This window comes from Lithobates pipiens, unplaced genomic scaffold (assembly GCF_037356315.1).
Source record: "Lithobates pipiens isolate NorthernLeopardFrog02 unplaced genomic scaffold, aLitPip1_a1.2 Scaffold_1, whole genome shotgun sequence".
Lineage (NCBI taxonomy): Eukaryota > Metazoa > Chordata > Amphibia > Anura > Ranidae > Lithobates > Lithobates pipiens.
Window position 1 is genome coordinate 112,917,574 of NW_027507685.1, and position 24,344 is coordinate 112,941,917.

A 24,344-nucleotide genomic window follows, 5' to 3' on the forward strand; every position below is an offset into this window, starting at 1 on the left:
CAATTTTATTTTATTTTTAAAGGGGGTGCACTGTATTATATTTAGTTTATTTGTTGTTTTTTTAATACATTTGTATGTGCTGCATCCAAAATTAATTTATATAGATAAAAGTGTGCATAAAAAACATAAAGCAAAATAAAAAAAATGCAATTGTTGAATAAAAAAACTATGGTTTACGTAGCACCAATTTTATTTTATTTTTTAAATTTCATTGTTATTTTTAAAGGGGGTGCGCTGTATTATATTTAGTTTATTTGTTGTTTCTTTTTAATACATGTGTATGTGCTGCATCCAAAATTAATTTATATAGATAAAAGTGTGCATAAAAAAAAAAAAAATAAATAAAAAAAAAATTATTTAATTGTTGATTACAAAAATATGGGTATATTAGTTTATATGTTGTTTTTTTAATACATTTATATGTGCTGCATCCAAAATTAATTTATATAGATAAAAGTGCGCATAAAAAAATAAATTTTTTTTTATTGTTGTATAAAAAAAATATGGGTTGCATAGCACCAATTTTCTTTTCTTTTTTTTAATTTCATTTTTTTTCTTTTTTTTTATTTCATTTAATTTCATTGGTGTTTTTATATGTTGTATTATATTTAGCTTATATGTTGTTGTTTTTTAATACATTTGTATGTGCTGCATCCAAAATGTATTTATATGCATAAAAGTGTACATAAAAAAAAAATATATATAAAAAAATGTGATTGTTAAATAAAAAATTATGGGTTGCATAGCACCATTTAAAAAAAAAAAAAATGTTTACCTTCAACACCTACACCATCCCACCATCCGTCGCACAGATAATGTTTTTGTGTCCAGTAGCCGGATTCCCAGCGGATTTTGCACCTTTCCAGTCATTGATGTCTTCACACTATCACACATTATCACACATTATCAGATGCTTTGCACACAATCACCGGGATTGTATGATTCCAGTGTTGGGCCCCCTATAACACACCCAGACCATGGAGGGGGGAGGGGGTCCCAGGAACTCCGAGCTGTTACCATTCTTGGCTACTGGAGCTCAGAGCTTGTTTGCAAGTCAATAGAAGCGACATGAAATCTCCTTTCAAAGCAAACAGGGAAATGGGAGGGGGGAAAGATTTCACACCTCTGATGTGAGGGGGGGAGCGGAGGTGTCAATGCTAATCTGTGACCTGCTACCCAAATAACCCCCCCCCCCCCACCCAGGAAATCTCTGACAACGCAGAGGGGTGCAAGGAATACAGATGGATGGGGGGGGGGGGGGGGGGGCATGTGTCAGCATGTGTAGAAACAATGTATATATTTTTTTATACATTGTATCCAATGTTTTATTGTTTGATATAGAAAGACTAGGAGAGGAATTCAGAGGACTGTGTGAATGGAGACCCAAAGTGTATGTAGGCTTCATTCACACAGGTGTACTAAGAGTCCTACATCCGTTTTCCCCTTGCAGGTGTTCTGTACAGATCAAGTAGGGACATTGTGTCCCAACAGACATGAACAGGAGTGCCTGCGTGTGGATGCATGGAACACCTGTGCGTCCCCATGGAGGCACACACAGCCCTCACATGGGTGTATGTTTAGGTACACCTGTATGAACAAGGCCTTACCATGGGGGCTCAACCTGCCTCCCCCTCCCCCCCCTCGTTATTGCAGAACCACAAGTCCCATAAGGCATTGCAAGGCTGACAGTTACAAGCATGACCCCCCCCCCCCAAAGGCAGAGGCATGATGGGACTTGTGGTTCTGCAACAGCTGGAGGGCCACAGGTTCAGCACCCACAAAAACAAAAACAAAAGTCAAATATATTGCAGCTTACCAGTGGTGGCTGCATTCGTTTTCTCTTTTTTTTTCCTCCTCCTACGTTTTCAGCAAATGTACACACATACCTGTTGATCCTGCCAGAACTGCTGCAGTGCCCTTGTAACTTCCTGTGATCTCAAATTAAGTTTTCAGCCTTGCTCTGTGAACTACAGAATACCCCCCCCCCCCCATTATGTTATGGGGAATGAGGATAGGGTGAGGTGTTCTGTAGTCCCATTCTAGGGCGACAATGCTGCTCCTGCAGTACGAAGATCGTTGTCACCCCCCCAGGACAGGAAGTGTGTGACTGGTAGGATCACAGGGTGAAACAAAAGGAAGAAAAGCCTGGAAGAAAGGAAAACAAATGCAGCCGTCACCTCTAAGGACTGGTAAGCTGCAGTATATATCGTATACAAACATTTATTGCTTAAGGAGTAGTAAGTAGTCCATTTTGATTCTGCCAGTGTCTGTTGCTTCCAGCAAATGAATAGGATGACAAGAGAACAGCATTGTGGTCACATGACCCAAGCCCCCTAAAAAAAAATCTAGTGCCAGGCAGTCTTCCCCCGGGCACTACTGTCTCATAGACTTGCATTGGATGGACCCATCCTGCAATGTCCCCTTCAAGTCCATGGGGCATTTGTACTCGGGTGTGGATTTACCCCCTGGATTGCAGGGCGGGGGAGGGGTGGGGGGATTTTTGGAAAAAAGGTGAAGAATCGTACTTACCTAGGTGGATGCTACATATGTCTCCTGGCGCTTCTAACACTGAGAACCGAGCGATCGAACACCGCCGATCATTCCGTTTTCACTGTTCACTGTCACCACTCTCGGATCTGTCCCCTCCAGTGCTCACTGGAGTGCTGGGCTGTGGAGAGGCTCAGGCCGATAGGCTGAGCTGGATTTCTGGGTCAGGCATGTGGGCGGATCCCGGCTTCCATTGGTTGCGGTCTTGCCCAGAGCCTGGACCGACTCTGTGAGGTCAGCAGACAGCATGCGCTTCAGCCCACTGTCTGCTGGAAATGGGTCACAGGAGTGCTGGGCGACCTTCCGGAGTGCCGGGTCAACCTTCCGGAGGTCCGGGCGACCTTTTCTCCTGTGATCCACCAGGAGAAGTCCAGCCGGACTATTTTCCTCTGCACTTCTCCTGCAGACTGAGGTCACACTGGTGCGAAATGTGTGATAGCCGCATCCGATTCGCAATAGCAGGAGATTTTGAGATGCTCTCTGTGGAGCCAGGTTCTCATCTCTCCGCTGTGTCTCATAGCTAATTTACACAGGAACGCTGTGCGTCTTTTGGTCCATTTCAGGTCCGAATTCATCCCAAAATCCGGGCAGAAATTGGGCCTGGAGCGGTGAGCGGGGGACGCACCGGACCCCCCGCTGGGAGCCGCAGGCAAAGAGAGTGTGATCCCCGCCTGAAGGTGTTTATCAGCTATTGTTCAAAAATAAAATTGTGTCACAAATGCTGCTCTCACCTCAACTATAATCCAATAATAATGTTTTCTCTATAGGAGGAGATGCCGCTCCAAATCCGTCGTTATCCCCCTCCCCCCCCCCCCCCCCTCCCCGAAACCCTCCGTTAGTCTCACTCATCAATCTATATTACAGCACAAAGTGTTATAATCCCATTTATGTCACCTTTCAGATCACACCTGACAGTTTCAGGTTGATAATGAGATAGAAAGTGTGATCTACCTGTCCAATCCACCTGCATGATGTCCCTGTCTGATCTACCTGTGTGATATATACCTGTGTGATGCCTGTGTGATATATACCTGTGTGATGTATACCTGTGTGGCATATACCTGTGTGATAGATGCCTGTGTGATATATACCTGTGTGATGTATACCTGTGTGGCATATACCTGTGTGATATATACCTGTGTGATGCCTGTGTGATGTATACCTGTGTGGCATATACCTGTGTGATATGTACTTGTGTGATATATACCTGTGTGATGTATACCTGTGTGACATATACCTGTGTGATATGTACCTGTGTGATATATACCTGTGTGATGTATACCTGTGTGATCTATACCTGTGTGATCTATACCTGTGTGATATATACCTGTGTGACATATACCTGTGTGATATATACTTGTGTGATGTATACCTGTGTGATCTACCTGTATGATATATACCTGTGTGATGTATACCCGTGTGATCTATACCTGTGTGATGTATACCTGTGTGATATATACATGTGTGATGTATACCTGTGTGATATACCTGTCTGCTCTACCTGTGTGATATATACCTGTGTGATGTATACCTGTGTAATAAACCTGTGTGATATACCTGTGTGATCTACCTGTGTGGTGTCACTGTGTGATATATACCTGTGAATGATACTTTACACAGGTACATCACACAGGTGTATCACAAACAGGTCACATTTCAGTACAGAAAACTGTATAGTGAGGGGATATCATGCAGGTAGATCAGAAAGGGAAATCACACAGGTATATATCACACATGTATATATCACACAAGGACACATCACAGGTACTGTATATATCACACAGGTAGATCAGAAAGAGACATCATGCAGATATATATCACACAGATCACTACATATTGAGATACAGAGTGATCTATACCTGTATGCTATATACCTGTGTGATATATACCTGTGTGATTTCCCTGTCTGATCTACCTGTATGACATCCCTCCCCTAGATCACTATACAGTATACTGTACTGAGATGTGATATACAGAGTCATATCTACCTGTGTGATGTACCTGTCTGATCTACCAGTATGATGTACCTTCCATAGATCACTATATACTGAGATGTGATATCTACCTGTGTGATGAAACTTCCATAGATCACTATATACTGAGATGTGATATCTACCTGTGTGATGAAACTTCCATAGATCACTATATACTAATATACCTGATATGGGTTATTTTATAATGAGATTCAGAATTATATATACCTGTGTAACATACCTGCCATGGATTTTATATATATATATATATATATATATATATATATATGATGAAATACAGCGTAATATACTGTATACCTGCGTGATATACCTGCAATGGATCACTTGATATGTAATGTACCTGTGTGATATACTGTACCTGCTGGTGATCGAGTGCTATATACCTGTGTGATATACTTGCCAACAGATCACTAGGATATAACACATATTGTTCTATACTTGTTTAATGTACTGGCCATGAATGATATTACACTATATATAATATACCTACCACAGGTCATTATATAACGTCAATACAATGAATAATATTATATACAGTATATAATGTACCCAGCATTGATGAGGATATTATATATAACATAACTACCATGAATAATAATAATATATTATGTAGCTGCTATAGATGATAATGTATATATAATATATACTGAAAATGATAATATGCAGTATAATATACTTGTTATGAATAATATTATATACAGTATAATATACTTGTTATGAATAATATTATATACAGTATATAATGCACCTGACATGGGTGAGGATATTATATATAGTGTAACCACCAAGAATAATAATATTTATCATCATAATAATGATGTACATAATGTACCTATCATAAATATTATATATAGTGTAATGAATAATATTATATATACTGTACTCACCATACACAATAATAATATATATAATTTACTCACCATGAATAATAATAATATATATAATGTACTCACAATAAATAATAATAATAATAATATATATATGATACCTGGGCTGGCATGAATACTATTCCCTGTACCTGGCACAGAGGTGAGAACCGGAAGGCATGGGGGGGGGGTGGATCGATCCCACCTGGACAATGCAGGGGAGGGGGAGGTCCCGGGTGACGTCAGAGACCCCTATATAAGGAGTCGGACTGCGAAGTCGGACACAATGTAGCGATCTGTAGAGAAGGAAGGATTGCGGAGATCGTCGTACAGAGCCGTGTAATCGCGCCGCACAGCGACCCCCTCTGATCACCGGGACTTTTTGGATAACACCCGTTATTATTGGAGATTACCATCACCTCCCCCCGGGACCCCAATTAGCGGCGATGGTTCCCTTCTATCTCCGGATTGCTCTTCTCTGCTCCTTCTTCGTGTCTGGTGGCGCCATCCAATGGCTGTAAGTAGAACTGCATTGCTCTGAGACCCCCCTCTCTAGAGAGTTGTATGGAGGGAGGACTCTGGGACCCTCTCTAGAGAGTTGTATGGAGGGGGGGGGCTCTGGGACCCCCCCTCTAGAGAGTTGTATGGAGGGGGGGCTCTGGGACCCCTCTCTCTAGAGTTGTTGTATGGAGGGGGGGTACACCTCCATTAATCATTGTTGTGTCTAAATATCTTTCTAGCTGTAGATGGTCCAATCGGATTGTTATCCTTCTGTGTATAGCCGGCAGTGTCGGTGATCAGGCTTGGGATGTACATGGATTTGTCTTTAGGTGGGTGCAAACTCAAGCTTTGATATATTTTGCATCTACCTAAACCTGCAGCTTTATTAAAACAATCCCCAGTGATCCTGCCATGGTGAACCTTGTCCAGGCGCTTCCTGTTATAGGGTGACAACGCTCTCCCCATCTCCCAAGTCTGCTCCTGTGTTGTCACCCTGTCACAGGGGCTTCTGGAGACTACATGCGCTGTATAAAGCAGAACTTGCCTTCACTCTGCATTGTCCCAGAGCTTCCTGCTGGCCTCTTCGGCCCAACAGATTTCCCCCTCACTTCCTGTCCTGACAATTGCTTTTACCTAACGGGAAGTGAGGGAAAATTTCCATGCAGTGTAGATAGAAAAGTCTAGTGGGGATCCAGCCTTCCCATACACTCCAGGAAAAAAAAATTATGGTCGGTGTTGCTGTTGGGAGATATTTCCTGTCCGCTTCAAACCATTGTCACCAGAACGTTAGCAGTTTGTCAGCAATCTAGCAGATAACATCATGTCTACCTTCATGTGTATGGATGGGCAGATATCATCTTATCTATGGAGTGTAGATTGTACCAGATCTCCGAATCTGCTTGTCTGTACAAATTGGCGCTCAGTTAAGGGCCATCTGTCAATATGTCAAGCCTTCACTACAAATGTCTTTATCAGTACAGGAGCCAATTCTTATCTGTCTGCGTACCCAGAGATGCTGGGCCACAATCCCTGCATGCCCAGATAATCCTATCTGATGTCTGTGCTCTCCACCCCCCCCCCCCCCCTCCACCCCCCGCTCTATGAAGCTGGCCATAGACCAATGGTGGTCAAAGGGCTGCTTCTAATCATGTATTGTAATGCTTCGTTGGGGTTGTCCAGGGGCCTCCTGGCATGCTACAGAGGTTCAGCGATCATGCGTAAATGAACAGCCCTTTTCCGCCAGGGTTCCTTGTGCTGTGGCTAACTGACCTCCCATCTGATGGTGCCTTCATAGATCCAGGCCCATCACCACTGGGCAGAGCTAGTAGCATGACACCAATGATCTTTAAAGTTGTCTATATGGGTGGCATTCTAACCACCACTGTAAGAGGGGGAGTCCCATAGCCCACCACTGCAGGAGGGGGGCCATTCTACTCATAGACTGCCACTGTACAAAGGGGATGAAGTGCATCGTTCCCACTGACAATCACTGTAAGGCCGCGTACACACGGGCGGATTGTCTGCCCAACTAAGTTCGTCAGACAGTCCGTCCAAATTTTGAATGAACGGACTTGACCACACACGATGAACAGACAGTCCGCTGAAAGCTTGCGCGATGACGTGTACAGCACGTACGACGGGACTAGAAATACGACGTCCAATACACTGCAATGCAACCTTCGGCGTGTAAATCCTTTCTGAGCATGCGCCATACTTAGTCCGTCCAACTTGCCTACACACGAGCGGACTGTCCACTGAAACCAAGTTTGGACGGACAAAATTACGGAAATTCCGAAAGACTTAGTCCGTCAGACTGTCTGCTGAAAAAGTCCGCTTAAGCCCACACACGAGCGGATTGTCCGCTGAAACACGGTTCAGCGGACTAAGTTGGGCAGACAATCCGCCCGTGTGTACGCGGCCTAAGAAGCATTTTTCCTAATGACCCCCTAACTTGCTGATCTTGGAAGTGGTTCCATAAGATGTAAACCTTATGTTAAGTGTTCCTCTGGGGTAAAAAGGTTGAACAAGGCTTTCATTGGCTTAATTGGGCACCTAGTAAGGAAGTTCATCTACTGCCTTCAGATTCTGAAGGCCACTTAAGTGCCAAAGGGCCATATGTGACCCCTGGGCTGCAGACCTTAGAAGACCTAATCTCCTCATTTTCTTGGCTACCATTTAGCTCAATCCTATAGAGAACAAATCTGCAGACTCCCCCAGTGCCGGCTTATCAGGAGGGCAAACCATCATACAAGGTTTTCTAAACTGTCCAGTCACTGATAAGCTACGGCCATCGGTGCCTGGCCAGGTAGACATCAGATCATCCTCCCCACTGGATTGCACCATTTACATCTATCTCAAGTCCTATGGGGTTCATGTTTCCCACTCTAGGTTGGGCACCTTTCTTGTCTAGAGCACTGGCCTCAGGATGCTTTGGTTCATTGGGCAGCCCATGGGGGTTTTTTTTTTGTTTGTCTTTTTTTTTTGCCACCTTAATGAAAGTAAGCAGGCATTATATTCCTTTGGATAATACTGCATGAAGTGTTCCTAACTTCCTTTAGGAATGTCTTATAAATATTTTTTTATTTGATTCCCCCCATCCCCCCCACCCCATGTTCAAGTCGTGTGTGTGTGTGTGTGTGTGTGTGTGTTTTTTTTTTTTTTTAATGTAGCAGTCAGTGGAACATTGCTGTTCTTTTGGTCTAATGACATCTTCTCCACCTCTTCAGGGGTCTCACCATTAACGGCAGCTCTGTGGCCTGGAACGAGAGTGAACATTGCAACCTCCTCAAAGGACTGGTCCCCGACCAGATGCAGCTCTGCCAACGGAACCTGGAACTCATGCAGAGCGTTGTCACCGCCGCCAAACGCACCAAACACATCTGCCAGATGACCCTCTCTGACATGCGCTGGAATTGCTCCTCTATTGAACTTGCGCCTCACTTCACTCCGGACTTGCAGAAAGGTAAAACTCTAATACAATCTTCTTACGATGTAGAAAGATTAATTTCCAAAGAAAATAAAATGTTAACTTCTCTGGGTTCTTGCGAAACCGCACTTGCAAAGTTTCACCCAAGACTGGGCATAACTCCTCTTATGGCAGCTGAACACGTCTGTGGTGCCGCATATGTGGCATGCTCTTGTTCTGGGAGCATAGAAAGATAGAAACGTGACTGCACAAAAGGCCAAGTAGGCCATTGAGTTTGCCCCTTGGGTTCCTCCAGAGGTTGCCAGGGGTTCCTTCAGCATTGGGCCATTTCTGCCTTTCAGAGAAGTTCCCACCGACACCATTGATCTTTTTAGCTATCTGTAAGGAGGTAATTCTTCCCAATGACCATAAATGTAAGGACCATTCTTCCCACTGACCATCACACTAATGTATCATGAGTTGTAGATTTCTAATTTTTAGCAGGGGTTCCCTGAGACTGGAGGACTATTTCAAGGGTTCCTCTGTTGAAAAGGTTGAGAGGCTGATATAGGGTTTTGAAATGGCAGACTTGTGTTTTTTTTTTTTTTTTTTTTTTTCTTACAAGAGAAGCTGCTGTGACGTTTTGGGCTTCTGTGACTAAAGCTGCAGACATGGGTAGCACTGACCTTCCTGTATGGGTCCCAGGCAACTTTATAGTGTAGGCCACTGGTCTCTGAGCTGTGGCCCTTTGCTTGCACTTATCTAGCCCTTGGTGCACTAATCCACTGACTCTGATGGGGCACCATTCCCCCCTACCGACCCCCCTGTCAATGGGGCTTTATTATACCAACAATGGGGCAATATTCCTCCCAATAAAACGAATGATGGGGCATGTTCTACTCCCACTAGTCTGTCTGACACCACCCGCCTACTCACCAGTGCACCAATTACCCACTGACTTGTTGATGTCCTCTGTGTTTGCTGAGCTTCAGATTGTGAATGAACAGGGAGCCTCTCTACAGAACACTTGCTGTTCTTTCATTCTGTTGTGCAGGGAGGATTGCAGATATGCGTTCTCTTCTGTGCTAAAGTGAGACCTCATCATAGGAAGGAGTACTTCTAGGAAAATTTTTCATGCAAGAAAAGCCTAGCCTTTAGTGTACAGTGTTTATGGAACTATAATCTGAATTGATCATACTTGTTTTTTATCTAAACCTCTTCTCTTCTACATTTTAATGTCATGTTGAATATAAATATCACATTGTTTCTTTCTATTCTTGCCCCCAGGGACTCGAGAGTCTGCTTTCGTGTACGCTTTGGCTTCCGCCACCATAAGCCACACCATCGCCCGGGCCTGCGCTTCAGGGGAGTTGCCGACGTGCTCGTGCGGTGCCACGCCGGCTGAGGTGCCCGGGCCAAGCTTTCGATGGGGCGGATGTGGCGATAACCTGCGTTACGGCCTCCAGATGGGGTCGGCCTTTGTGGACGCTCCGATGAAGTCCAGCAAATTTGGGACCCAAGCCACCAAACTTATGAACCTCCACAACAATGCAGTTGGCAGACAGGTGAGGTCATTTATTTTTATTTTTTTGACTTGGCACCTGTTTGATGCATTGGAAGAAGCTTCTGTTTTTTTTTTTTTTAGGCTTTGACCCTCATTTAGTTTAGGATCTAAACCCAACAAAAAAGCGGTTGGGTGGTGTTGGGTTGGTTTTTTTATGGGGTTGATTTACTAAAACTGGAGCATGTGAAAGCTCTGGTACAGCTCTGCATAGGAACCAATCGGCTTCCAGGTTTTATTGCCAACACTTAATTTAAAGAAGCTGAAGTTAAAAGGTGGTTTTTAAGCACAGCTGCACCGGCTTTTGCACCCTCTAGGTTTAGTAAATCTGCCCCCCTATGTCTGAAGATCTTTAAGGGAAAGACAGCTGGGACTTGTGCTTTGTATTCATGTGTAACAAACCAAGTTGGGAGGTTCCTGTCCTCGGTGTTGAAGGATACTAAAGGGATTTTTTTTTTTCCTTCTCCTTGCAGGTCCTGATGGATTCCCTTGAGACAAAGTGCAAGTGTCACGGAGTGTCCGGTTCTTGCTCTGTGAAGACCTGCTGGAAGGGGCTCCAGGATTTGCCACATATAGCTGATGAGCTGAAATCCAAGTACTTGGCAGCACCCAGAGTCATGCACAGACAGATGGGAACCCGAAAGCATTTGGTGCACAAAGAGCTGGACATCCGGCCCGCTCGGGAATCTGAACTGGTGTACCTGAACAGCTCACCGGACTACTGCACCCAAAATCCCAAGCTTGGGTCCTATGGAACCCAAGACAGGTGAGCAACAATCCTCTTGTTGCATGAAATTATTATTTATTTTTATTTATTTTTTTGAGGACAGTGCTGAGAACCGCTGCTTTAGGCCAAATTGACAACACTTGCGTTGGGGTAATTTAGGGTAACCAACACAAATTCGTGGTACTTTGCCGTATCCACTTTTTTTGGTGTCCTTGCAGCAGACATGAGTTTCAGCACACAATGCCTGGGAGTAGTTTGAAGGACATTGTTGAAAGATAAGTGGTGGTCACTCTAATTTTTATTTTCTCTTCCAGACTCTGCAACAAAACGTCAGTGGGCAGCGACAGCTGTAACTTGATGTGTTGCGGCCGTGGGTACAACGCCTACACCGAGACCGTCGTGGAGCGCTGCCAGTGCAAATACCACTGGTGCTGCTACGTCATGTGCAAGAAGTGCGAGCGGACGGTGGAGCGCTACGTCTGTAAATGAAACACTTTGCACTTTCTTTTTTTTTTATTTTCTTGGAATTTTTGAAGGGCGGTGGGGCCCCAAAAAGAGAATTAAGCCGTACTCATTGGCAATGCAGATGTTTGGTTGCCGGAGAGTCGGCCAAGCAGCAGTTGCTCTGAATCCAACAAAAGGCTGTTTATCCAATCGGAGACCTCGGATGGACACTGATATAGAACTAAAATTGCGGCCGCCCGGCTGGCGGTCTGTGCCAGACCATCGAATAATAATGCTACAATTTTGAAGACCCTCGCAGTCAACAGCAAATGAGACCTATATGATGCCCCCCCACCTTAAATCCACCTAATTCTAAATCACTGGCCCTAAAGACTTTTTTTGAGTTTATACAGAAGGCAAATTTAAACCTTTTAGTTGCCCTTTTCACATTCATGGTGCCCCGGGGTGTTCAATAATGAGGCGGCCTGTTTATTCTTTGAACAGGTTGCCTGCACACCAAAGGGCTACATGGACTGTCTATAATGCTGCACGTCACGTGGTGTTTGTTTTGTCTATTTTAGGCTACTACAGCCCATTGGGGATTCACTCAAATTTAATTGCACCATGTGGGCTATAAATTTTTATTAAATTTTTTTTTTTTTTTTTTGTTTTGAAGTTTGTCCAGTGACACCTCAAGTACATTCGTTCTGTGTGAACTAACCAGCCGTGAGCAAAATCTAAAGGGGTTTAGGATGCCAGTGCTCTCTGCAGAGCTGTATTTGCACTAACGCACACAGATATGCGGCTGCTAGCCACCGATAGGCTACATATGTTTGCATGGTGCAGCTTGCATCAAGATGGTTACAGTCCAAGCCAACCCCATCCATGTTTCCATGCTTTATTTTGCTGAGACAACACTTTGAAAAACGCCCCACCTATATTTCTATGTTCTGTTCTCTGTTGCCATTTTGAGTAAGGGCAGGTGATTCCTGTAGCATTTACTTCCTGGAATCATCTGCTCTTGGCTCAGAAAGGAGGGTGTGGCTTAGCTCAAAGGCTGCCCTCCTGACTGGAATCCATCTGGGCTTAGCTCAGGCATACATGCAGTAGGGTGTGGCTTGGCTGAGAGCCCCCCCTCCATGACTGGAATCCATCTGCCCTTAGTTCAGGCAGCAGGAGGGTGTGGCTTAGCTGAGAGTCCCTCCTGAAGACTCCTGGGATGTATGACATAATTGACACTTAGTCCAGGAAGAAATGAGAAGCTAAAAAATCCACCTTCCAAAAATTGTTTGTGGCGTTTGAAGGAGTTTAGTACCATTTTTTTTCACTTCTGGTCAAATGTTCTCCAAATATTATGGGCAATAGAAAAGGGGGGGGGTTCATGGTCAAACCTAGTGACTCAGGAAATTACCTTCAGCTCCATCTAGTGGCCATGATGCAGTATTATCCTGATTACTCTGAATGAACCCATCTTTACTACTGCTGGTGATGGTTAGTCTGGTTGCCAAATATGAATCCATCCAGTTCAATAAAGGGGGGGGGGGGGGGGGAATATGCTATCCTATACATAAACAAAAAAATTTTCCTGGGTCAACTTTACCAATAAGACAACGTAAACTAAAAAAATAAATATGTACATTCGGTGGGCTCCTTGAGGGTAGGGCCTGATGTGAGTGTGCAGGGATAGGGACAATTGTAGACACTCACTCTGGTTGGACTGGTGTCTTCATTCAACCTTACTGTGTATCTATCCTATATGAAGATTATAAATGTACCAGTAGTTTGTAGAACATTTGACCAGAAGATAATGTGGTGTAACCTCTTGGCGCTGGCCACATATTTTGTGTGCCAATACAGCTATGCCGAGAGTGCGTTCCTGGTGGTATAATGGTAAGCTTGCAATCATGTGATGGCCAATCACGGTGGTCACATGAGCATTAAAACCTGCCCCATCTCCTGGCATCGTAAACCCCTTAAAGAGCTGGGAAGTGTCCGAGGGGGAGGGGTTAAGAACACTATTTTTGAGGTGGATGAATGGCTAAACAAAAAATCTATACCCCCACATGTGGGGTGTTTGTGTTTTGTTTGTGTGTGTGGGGGGGGGTGTTTTTTATTTTATTTTTTATTTATTTTTTGGGGGGGGCTTGGGCCTAAGATTTAGGGTGGGGGCTAGGTGCTACCATAGAGGTCCTCACAATTGTGGGTGACGTGGCACTGTACAATGTAAATATGTTTTTTTTTCGAGGAATGATTGTATATTGTGTGTATATAATATTTTATAAAATGTAATTTTTATATTTTTTTAATTAAATTTTTTTTGCTCCTGCAGACTTGTGTTGTGTAAAATTCATTTCTTCTTCCCCTTTTATTTTATTTTTTTCCATTTTACTTTGCTGGGGGGTTTCAGAGATTAAAGCATGTGTCCATCCTTCCATCCTGCACCTGTGGGGGGTACGGTGCAGCAGCTGTATATAGGGGGAGGGGTTGGCAGGTGCCCGCGGAGGAGCAGCTGCTCTTGTTCAGTATAGGGGGGAGATATGTGGCCTCTGTGGTCCTCTCAGGGAGTCCGCAATCCTCAGAATTCTAACACTTTACTGCCGAAAATACCTGACAGTCTTTATTTTCATTTGGCTTCCCAGTCCTATAATTACTTCAGTGGTGGGCAGCGTGGTGGCTAGGGGGGGTCCAGGAATAACTCTGCATGCCTTCTCATGCCCCCCCAGCTGAGATTTATGGCTGCCCTTCTAACCCTCTGGCTGCTCTCCATGGGGGTTCTGCCATCAGGTCCAGACTCGGGAATGTCAATATGGGGGGGGGGGGAGAGAGAAGAGAGGAGTGCTGTAAAAATTCTGGAGAATGGGCTGGGTCACCTGAGTTGACTGTGCACTCGGTGGGATTTTCACCTGCCAAGTGCATGGGCAATGGGCTAATGAGCGGGCCAGGACCCCCACCAATCCATACCAGGCCCTTATCTCGGCATGGGTTATAGCCCCCCCCCCCCCCCCCCCCACAAGCACCCTGTCCCAATGTTGATGGACAAGGGCCTCTTCCCAATAACCCTGGCCAGTGGTTGTGGGGGTCTGAGGGCAGATTATGAAATCTGTACCCTACTTATTGACCAGTGTCAGACACTTGATTACAATTTTTATTTTAGGTACCCTGTATGCATTAGCATGGGGGGGTGCCTGGGAACTGAGTACACTACTTTGGTAACCCATACCCGGGGGGATGGGGGCGCTGGGAAAATGAAATTTTTGGTACCCCCATACTCATTACCATGAGGGGGCTGAGATCTGGGGACACTTTTTGGTACACCATATTTGCATGGGGGGGGCTGGGATCTGGGGACACCTTTGGTACCCCATATTGACATGGGGGGGATTTGGGGACACTTTTTGGTACCCATACTCTGCATGGGGGGGCTGGGATCACTTTTTGTACCCCATATTTTCATGGGAGAGCTGAGATCTGAGGACACTTTCTGGTACCCCATACTCAGCATAGGGGGCTAGGATTTGGGAAAAGCTTTTTTGGTACCCCATATTAGCATGGGGGGCTGGGATCTGGGGACCCTCTTTAGTACCCCATACTCATTAGCATGAGGGCTGGGGCCCCAAGATTCTGAGCTCCCCATCCAGACTCCCACGATCACTGGCCAGGGTTGTGGGGAGGAGGCCCTTTAGTGCTGCTTTGTCCCACCTCTACAGGCAGTGACAGCAGCTCCACCGGACACACCCTACCCGTTTCCCGGGGAGGCCGCATGATACCATCATCCATTCCAGCCAGACGTGTGATGGGAAAATGAAATGTTCAGCTCACCATGCAGACTGCGCTATCTATAGATCGATGGGCAGCTATCATAAGATGAGGCTTCTGCAAGAACCTGACAAGTGGTTGTAATCCCCCCCCATATCCCCAGTCAGGTGACCGGTCTCATCTTATACAGAGATGAAACCGATCCTCCTGCATGACTTGTACCTGTTCATCTGCACCCTCTTTACAGCCGTCTGAGTTCAGAAAAGGGAGTGGAGAGCTGAGGTTACACTCTGCAGAGCTCAGTGAGGAGAGCTGATTGGATGGGAAGGGATCCTCTCCACACAGCTTATGCCGTAAATCACATGCTGTGTGCTGCAGCTCCTCCGCTGTCACCTTTTTATCTCTTGGTGTCAAGAAAACTCCTCAAAAGTGACCTACGGAGCCTGGCATCCTGAGATTGGCCGAGACACTTCTGGGGTGTGTTTGATCCTCTGCCGTAAAGAGGATCTGGGACTGTCACTGACCGTCCTGTCACAATGTGATGTTAGTGCCTTGTGATGGCAATAAAGTTGATTTACAAATGAAAGGGAGTGTTGCTGTAGAGAAGAGGGCTGCAGATAAACAGGTACAACTTACATACGTGGATTTGTTTCATCTGTGTATAACCGGTCACGTGTTTTTTTTTTTTTTTTTTTTTTTTTTTTTTTTTTTTTTTTCTTCCCTCCCCCCCCTCTTTCTTTCTTATGTTGAAAGGCGCATGTCTGTCCCATTACACACATGTAAATGGCACTCACACCACAAACTGTGAGCGATAATTCTACCGCCGGATCTCCTCTGCAACTCTAAGCTGGAAACCTGTGAAAGCATTTAAAGTGTCTCCTGTGGAGATTTTCATGTACCGTAGTTTCTCAGTGGTTGCACAAGCAGGCGCAATTTTAAAGCGCGACTTGTTTGGTATCATATATAGGTTTTTATATATATTAAACAAACTGAGTATTTTTTATTGTGATTGCATACGCTAAAAATCCAGAGGCGCGTGTGTGTATATTTTTTTTGGGGGGGGGGGGGGGAATTTGAAAAACTACCGTGTAAATATTGTAGGACCTAAAAACTGCAACGCCCACCATTTTATTCACTAGGTCCTCTGCGCATTATTGAGTTAAAAATCCTTTGAAGTATCATTTTTTTATTTTTATTTTTTTTCCCCTCCCCTGGAAATTTGAGTTTGAAAAACCACTGTGTAAATACCATGTGACCAAAAAAACCTGCACCACCCACCATTTTATTCTCTAGGGCATCTGCGCAAAAATACGATACTTTTTTTTGGGGGGGGTTGGGTTCTGCGTAATTTTCTCTGCGAATAAATGCAGATTTTTCTATGTGAGAATTGGCCGGGGTATATGGGAATTATGGGGTATATATTCAAATTATTGGGGGTGGTATATGGGAATTGTGGGCTTATAAGGGAATTATTGGGGAGTATATGAGGGTGGTGGGTATATGGGATTTATGGGGGTGGGGGGTATATGGGAATTATTGGGGGAGTTTGAGGATGGGGGGTATATGGGAATTATGGGGGTATATGAGAATTATGGGGGTGTTGAAGTGGTTATTGCACTCCCATGGATAGGACTTCATTCTAATTTCTCCAGTGATTGCCTCCTCCCCCACCCTGCAGTGACGGGTAGGTTGCGCTCCGGGTGGTTTCTTAAAGCAAAGATTTAATTTTCTTCATATAAAAAGTTATAAATGGGGAAAGAAAATCCACATTTACTTTGTTTTAGTTTGCCCCGGTGTCTCGTGTCCCACGTACAGTGACATCTCACCTATGGAGGGGGGCGTATAAAACATTCGCTGGGTGGAGGTCTCCACCATTCACAGTGAATGATCTTCGCCCTCCCTGTGAGGATCTCCACCATCTGGTGGCCATACTGAGGAATTTCCTCATCTATCCCAACAGAAAAATAAAGTAGATAACACTAGATGGAGCTGATGATTATTGTAGGAGGAGCTCCTCCATAGATGGGCGGTGTTGTCACCCTGGGGCAGGATTACAGAACCCCCTCTCCTCCATAACATGCAGGTGTTCTTTAGTCCTTAAAGATAGCTGAGAAACTGATATAGCAGCACAGACAGGAAGTGATCAGCCCAATGGATTTCTCTAGGAAAGGACTACAGAACACCTCCCCCCTCTCCTCGATACCATGGAGGGGAGGAGTCCTGTTCTAGGAAAGAATTTGCAACATTGGCAAAAAGAATGTTGGGACTTTATATGAAGCGCAGCTAAGAAGACAAAGGTTAAAATCACGTGATCATGGGCTCAAAACACATAAACATTACGTCAAAAAATGTATAATGATAATAAATAGTAGTATAGTTCAATAGAATCGAAATAATTTAATTATAGATAATAATGACGTATTGCATGACAAAAATGTAAATAAATATTGAATTATAATAAATAATAATACAGAATGATAAATATCGTAGTATACAATTCATGGACAACATGATTTGGTTGATGATAACATTATAAAGTCAGTCTATAGATAAACGAAACATTGGTACGCGATAATGTAAATATATTAATTCATAGACAACAATCATGTAAACAATAAAAAAAAAGAATAAATAAAATAAATAAATACAAAATAAATGATAATGAAAAGTGATAATAAAATTAATATCACTAATTACAGAGTCTCAAGATCACATGATGTTGAAGATGTAGCATAAGGCTAAAGCTCTACGCGTTTCGTGGGAACGCCCACTCATCAGGAGCAGTAAATAAGTCTAAAGGATCTATAATAAAAAGGTAGAAAAAATTACAAAGTGAACATTTGCTGGACAAAAAGGAAGGGGAGGCAAGAGTGTATTTTAAACGTTCTTACCTATAATTACATGTCGCCCCTTCTCTCTCCTGTTCTAGGAAGACTACACTGTATGGAGGAGCAGCTTTGTCACCCTGGGACAGGACTACAGAACTCCTCCCCCTCTCCTCCATAGAATAGAAGGGAGGAGTTCTGTAGTCCAGTCCTAGGGTGACAACCAACACTGCTACACCATAGATACATTATAGTGAGTTTTGTCACCCTAGGACAGGACTACAGAACTCCTCTCTTCTATTCTATGGAGGAGAGGGGGAGGTGTTCTGTAGTCCTGTCCCAGGGTGACAAAGCTGCTCCTCCATACAGTGTAGTCTTCCTAGAACAGGACTCCTCCCCTCCATGTTATTGAGTAGAGGGGGGAGGTGTTTTGTAGTCCTATCCCAAGATGACAACTCTGCTCCTCCATAGATACAGTGTAGTCTTCCTAGGACAGGACTCCTCCCCTCCTTGTTATTGAGTAGAGGGGGAGATGTTTCTGTAGTCCTTTCCTAGAGAAATTAGTCACACTATTCCCAGCTATCCCTGAGGACTACAGAACACCTCCCCATGGCTATAAAGGAGAGGAGGAGGAGTTCTGTCCGGGGCTGACAAAGCTGATCCTCCGTAGATAGTGAGCGTTGTCACCCTAGGACAGGACTACAGAACTCCTCCTCCTTTCCTCTCATCCATTGCATGGAGGTGTTCTGTAGTCCTGTCCTAGGGTGACAACGCTCACTATCTACGGAGGATCAGCGTTGTCAGTCTTGGACAGAACTCTTCCCCCTCTGCTTTGTAGCAGAGGGGAGGTGTTCTGTAGTTCTCCGGGATAGCTGGGAACAATGTAACTGATAGAGAGTGCAGCACAGACAGGGAGTGATTGGCTCGCTGGATTTCTGGTGGGATCAAAACTCTCTATTCTATATATAGAAGAAGAAGATGGAGGAAATCGCGGAAGGTGAAGGGAGGGGCACTCCGGGTGTGATTTCTCGCTGGCTGGCTGGCTATGGAGCCACTTTGACGGTCAGAATGGACGGGGCCCCGATCTGCGTCCTGTTCCCATCTGCTCCTCCATGGATACAGGACAGTAAGTGAGCGTTGGCACCCGATGAGACTGGAAGTGAGCGTTGTCACACTACAGGACAGGAAGTGGGCATTGTCACCTTACGGGACAGTATTTGAGCGCTGTCACCCTTGGGGACAGGAAATGAGCGTTGTCACCCTTGGGGACAGGAAGTGAGCGTTGTCACCCTTGGGGACATGAAGTGAGCGTTGTCACCCTGCGGGACATGACGTGAGCAATGTCACCCTGCGGGACATGACGTGAGCGTTGTCACCCTGCGGGACATGACGTGAGCGTTGTCACCCTGGGGGACATGAAGTGAGCGTTGTCACCCTGGGGGACATGAAGTGAGCGTTGTCACCCTGGGGGACATGAAGTGAGCGTTGTCACCCTGCGGCACAGGAAGTGAGAGTTGTCACCCTGCGGGACAGGAAGTGAGATTGGTCACCCTGCGGGACAGGAAGTAAGCGTTGTCACCTTACGGGACAGGAAGTGAGCGCTGTCACACCACGGGACATGACGTGAGCGTTGTCACCCCGCGGGACATGACGTGAGCGTTGTCACCCCGCGGGACATGAAGTGAGCGTTGTCACCCTGCGGGACATGAAGTGAGCGTTGTCACCCTGGGGGACAGGAAGTGAGCGTTGTCACCCTGGGGGACAGGAAGTGAGCGTTGTCACCCCACAGGACAGGAAGTAAGCGTTGTCACCCCACAGGACAGAAAGTGAGCGTTGTCAACCCATGGGACAGGAAGTGAGCGTTGTCACCCTACGGGACAGGAAATTATCGTTGTCACCTTACGGGACAGGAAGTGAGCGTTGTCACATTTCGGGACAGGAAGTGAGCGTTGTCACCCGACAGGAAGTGGAGCGTTGTCATCTTACGGGACAGGAAGTGAGCATTGTCACCTATTGGGACAGGAAGTGAGCGTTGTCACCTTACGGGACAGGAAATGAGCGTTGTCACCTTACGGGATAGGAAATGAGCGTTGTCATCCTACGGGGCAGGAAGTGAGCATTGTCACCCTTCGGGGCAGGATGTGAGCGTTGTCACGCTACGGGGCAGGATGTGAGCGTTGTCACCCTATGGGAAAGGAAGTGAGCCTAGTCACCCCACAGGACAAGAAGTGAGCGTTGTCACCTTACGGGACAGAATGTAAGCGTTGTCACCCTGCGGGACAGGAAGTGGGCGTTGTCACCCTGCGGGACAGGAAGTGAGCGTTGTCACCCTGTGGGAGCGGAAGTGAGCGTTGTCACCCTGTGGGAGCGGAAGTGAGCGTTGTCACCCTACGGGACAGGAAGTGAGCGTTGTGGCCTTACGGGACAGGAAGTGAGCGTTGTCACCCTGCGGGACAGGAAGTGAGCGTTGTAACTCCACGAGACAGGAAGTGAGCGTTGTCACTCCATGAGGCAGGAAGTGAGCGTTGTCACTCCACAAGACAGGAAGTGAGCGTTGTCACCCTACGGGACAGTATTTGAGTGTTGTCACCCTGCGGGACAGGAAGTGAGCATTGTCACCCTGCGGGACAGGAAGTGAGCGTTGTCACCCTGCGGGATATGAAGTGAGCGCTGTCACCCTACGGGACAGGAAGTGAGCGCTGTCACCCTACGGGACAGGAAGTGAGCATTGTCATCCACGGGACAGGAAGTGAGCGTTGCCCCCCCCACGGGACAGGAAGTGAGCTTTGTCACCCCACGGGACAGGAAGTGAGCGTTGTCACCCCACGGGACAGGAAGTGAGCGTTGTCACCCCACGGGACAGGAAGTGAGCGTTGTCACCCCACGGGACAGGAAGTGAGCGTTGTCACCCCACAGGACAGGAAATGAGCATTGTCACCCCACAGGACAGGAAGTGAGCGTTGTCATCCCATGGGACAGGAAGTGAGCGTTGCCCCCCCACGGGACAGGAAGTGAGCGTTGTCACCCCACGGGGACAGGAAGTGAGCGTTGTCACCCCACGGGACAGGAAGTGAGCGTTGTCACCCCACAGGACAGGAAATGAGCATTGTCACCCCACAGGACAGGAAGTGAGCGTTGTCACCCTACGGGATAGGAAATTATCGTTGTCACCTTACGGGACAGGAAGTGAGCATTGTCACATTTCGAGACAGGAAGGGAGCCTTGTCAGTTGACAGGAAGTTAGCGTTGTCAGTTGACAGGAAGTGAGCGTTGTCACCCTTTGGGACAGGAAGCGAGCGTTGTCAGCTTACGGGAGAGGACGTGAGTGTTGTCACTTTATGGGACAGGATATGAGCGTTGTCACCCTATGGGAAAGGAAGTGAGTGTTGTCTCCCCATGGGACAGGAAGTGAGCGTTGTCGCCTTACGGGACAGGAAGTGAGCGTTATCGCCTTCCGGGACAGGAAGTGAACGTTGTCGCCTTACGGGACAGGAAGTGAGCGTTGTCGCCTTACGGGACAGCAAGTGAGCGTTGTCGCCTTATGGGAAAAGAAGTGAGCGTTGTCGCCTTACGGGACAGGAAGTTATCGCTGTCGCCTTACGGGACAGGAAGTAAGCGCTGTCGCCCCACTGGACAGGAAGTGAGCGTTGTCACCCCACTGGACAGGAAGTGAGCGTTGTCACCCCATTTGACAGGATGTGAGCGTTGACACCCCATGGGACAGGAAGTGAGCGTTGTCATCTGACAGGAAGTGAGCGTTGTCATCTTATGGGACAGGAAGTGAGCATTGTCACCTTTTGGGACAGGAAGTGAGCATTGTCACTGGACAGGAAGTGAGCGTTGTCACCCTTTGGGACAGGAAGCGAGCGTTGTCATCTTACGGGACAGGAAATGAGCAATGTCACCCTACGGGAAAGGAAGTGAGTGTTGTCACTTTATGGAACAGGATGTGAGCGTTGTCACCCTATGGGAAAGGAAGTGAGCGTTGTCTCCCCACGGGACAGGAACTGAGCGTTGTCACCTTACGGGACAGGATGTAAGCGTTGTCACCCTACGGGACAGGAAGTGAGCGTTGTCACCCTACGGGACAGGAAGTGAGCGTTGTCACCCTACGGGACAGGAAGTGAGCATTGACGCCTTACAGGACAGGAAGTGAGCAATGTCACCCTGTGGGACAGGAAGTGAGCGTTGTCACCCTGCGGGACAGGAAGTGAAGCGTTGTCACCCTGCGGGACAGGAAGTGAGCGTTGTCACCACACGGGACAGGACGTGAGCGTTGTCACCATGCGGGACCGGAAGTGGGGGTTGTCACCCTGCAGACCGGAAGTGATCGTTGTCACCCTGCGGGACCGGAAGTGAGCGTTATCGCCTTACGGGACAGGAAGTGAACATTGTCGCCTTACGGGACAGGAAGTCAACGTTGTCGCCTTACGGGACAGGAAGTCAACATTGTCGCCTTGCGGGACAGGAAGTGAGCGTTGTCACCATGCGGGACAGGAAGTGAGTGTTGTCTCCCTGCGGGACAGGAAGTGAATGTTGTCACCTTACAAGACAGGAAGTGAGCGTTGTCACCATGCGGCTCAGGAAGTGAGTGTTGTCACCCTGCGGGACAGGAAGTAAATGTTGTCACCTTACGAGACAGGAAGTGAGCGTTGTCACTTTACGGGACGGTATTTGAGCGTTGTCACTCTATGGGACAGGAATTGGGCGTTGTCACCCTGCGGGACAGGAAGTCAGCGTTGTCACCCTGCGGACAGGAAGTCAGCGTTGTCACCCTGCGGGACAGGAAGTCAGCATTGTCACCCTGCGGGAAGGGAAGTCAGCGTTGTCACTTTATGGGACAGTATTTGAGCGTTGTCACCCTATGGGACAGGAAGTGAGAGTTGTCACCCTGCGGGACAGGAAGTCAGCGTTGTCACCCTGCGGGACAGGAAGTGAATGTTGTCACCTTACGAGACAGGAAGTGAGCGTTGTCACCCTGCGGGACACGAGTGAGCGTTGTCACCCTGCGGGACAGGAAGTGAGTGTTGTCACTTTATGGATCAGGATGTGAGCGTTGTCACCCTATGGGAAAGGAAGTGAGCGTTGTCACCCTTTGGGACAGGAAGCGAGCGTTGTCATCTTACGGGACAGGAAATGAGCAATGTCACCCTACGGGAAAGGAAGTGAGTGTTGTCACTTTATGGAACAGGATGTGAGCGTTGTCACCCTATGGGAAAGGAAGTGAGCGTTGTCTCCCCACGGGACAGGATGTAAGCGTTGTCACCCTACGGGACAGGATGTAAGCGTTGTCACCCTACGGGACAGGAAGTGAGCGTTGTCACCCTACGGGACAGGAAGTGAGCATTGTCGCCTTACAGGACAGGAAGTCAGCGTTGTCACCCTGTGGGACAGGAAGTCAGCGTTGTCACCCTGTGGGACAGGAAGTGAGCGTTGTCACCCTGCGGAACAGGAAGTGAGCGTTGTCACCCTGCGGGACCGGAAGTGAGCGTTGTCAGCCTACGGGACAGGAAGTGAGGAAGTGAGCGTTGTCACCTTACGGGACAGGAAATTAATGTTGTCACCTTACGGGACATGAAATGAGCGTTGTCACCTTTCGGGACAGGAAGTGAGTGTTGTCACCTGACAAGAAGTGAGCATTGTCACCTTACGGGACAGGAAGTGAGCATTGTCACCTTTCTGGACAGGAAGTGAGCATTGTCGCCTTACAGGACAGGAAGTGAGCAATGTCACCCTGCGGGACAGGAAGTGAGCGTTGTCACCCTGCGGTTACAGGAAGTGAGCGTTGTCACCCTGCGGGACCGGAAGTGAGCGTTGTCACTCCACGGGACAGGAAGTGAGCGTTGTCACCCTGAGGGAACCAGAAGTGAGCGTGTTCACCCTGCAGGACCGGAAGTGAGCGTTGTCACCTTGTGGGATAGGAAGTGAGCGTTGTCACCTTATGGGACAGGAAGTGAGCTTTTTCACCCTACAAGACAGGAAGTGAGCGTTGTCACCTTACGTGACAGGAAGTGAGCGTTGTCACCTTACGGGACAGGAAATTAATGTTGTCACCTTACGTGATAATAAATGAGCTTTGTCACCCCACGGGACAGGAAGGGAGGCGCTTGTCACCCCACGGGACAGGAAGGGAGCGTTGTCACCCCACGGGACAGGAAGGGAGCGTTGTCACCCCACGGGACAGGAAGTGAGCGTTGTCACCCCACAGGACAGGAATT

General features: G+C 46.9%; 1 protein-coding gene across 1 annotated transcript; it reads left to right on the top strand.

The window, feature by feature from the left end:
• Positions 1-5,710: 5,710 nt before the first annotated feature.
• LOC143964665 (protein Wnt-11b-like) lies at positions 5,711-13,639 on the top strand. Its single transcript, XM_077474336.1, has 5 exons — positions 5,711-5,924; positions 8,635-8,870; positions 10,101-10,378; positions 10,848-11,140; positions 11,416-13,639. The coding sequence occupies exons 1-5, from the start codon at positions 5,854-5,856 to the stop codon at positions 11,588-11,590; spliced, it is 1,053 nt and encodes a 350-aa protein (XP_077330462.1). The 5' UTR covers positions 5,711-5,853; the 3' UTR covers positions 11,591-13,639.
• The last annotated feature ends 10,705 nt before the right edge of the window (positions 13,640-24,344 follow it).

Coding starts and splice junctions, on each gene's coding strand:
- LOC143964665 (XM_077474336.1), top strand. CDS start 5,854: ATGGTTCCCTTCTATCTCCGGATTGCTCTTCTCTGCTCCTTCTTCGTG. Junction 5,925..8,634: donor GGTGGCGCCATCCAATGGCT/GTAAGTAGAACT, acceptor CCACCTCTTCAG/GGGTCTCACCATTAACGGCA. Junction 8,871..10,100: donor CACTCCGGACTTGCAGAAAG/GTAAAACTCTAA, acceptor TCTTGCCCCCAG/GGACTCGAGAGTCTGCTTTC.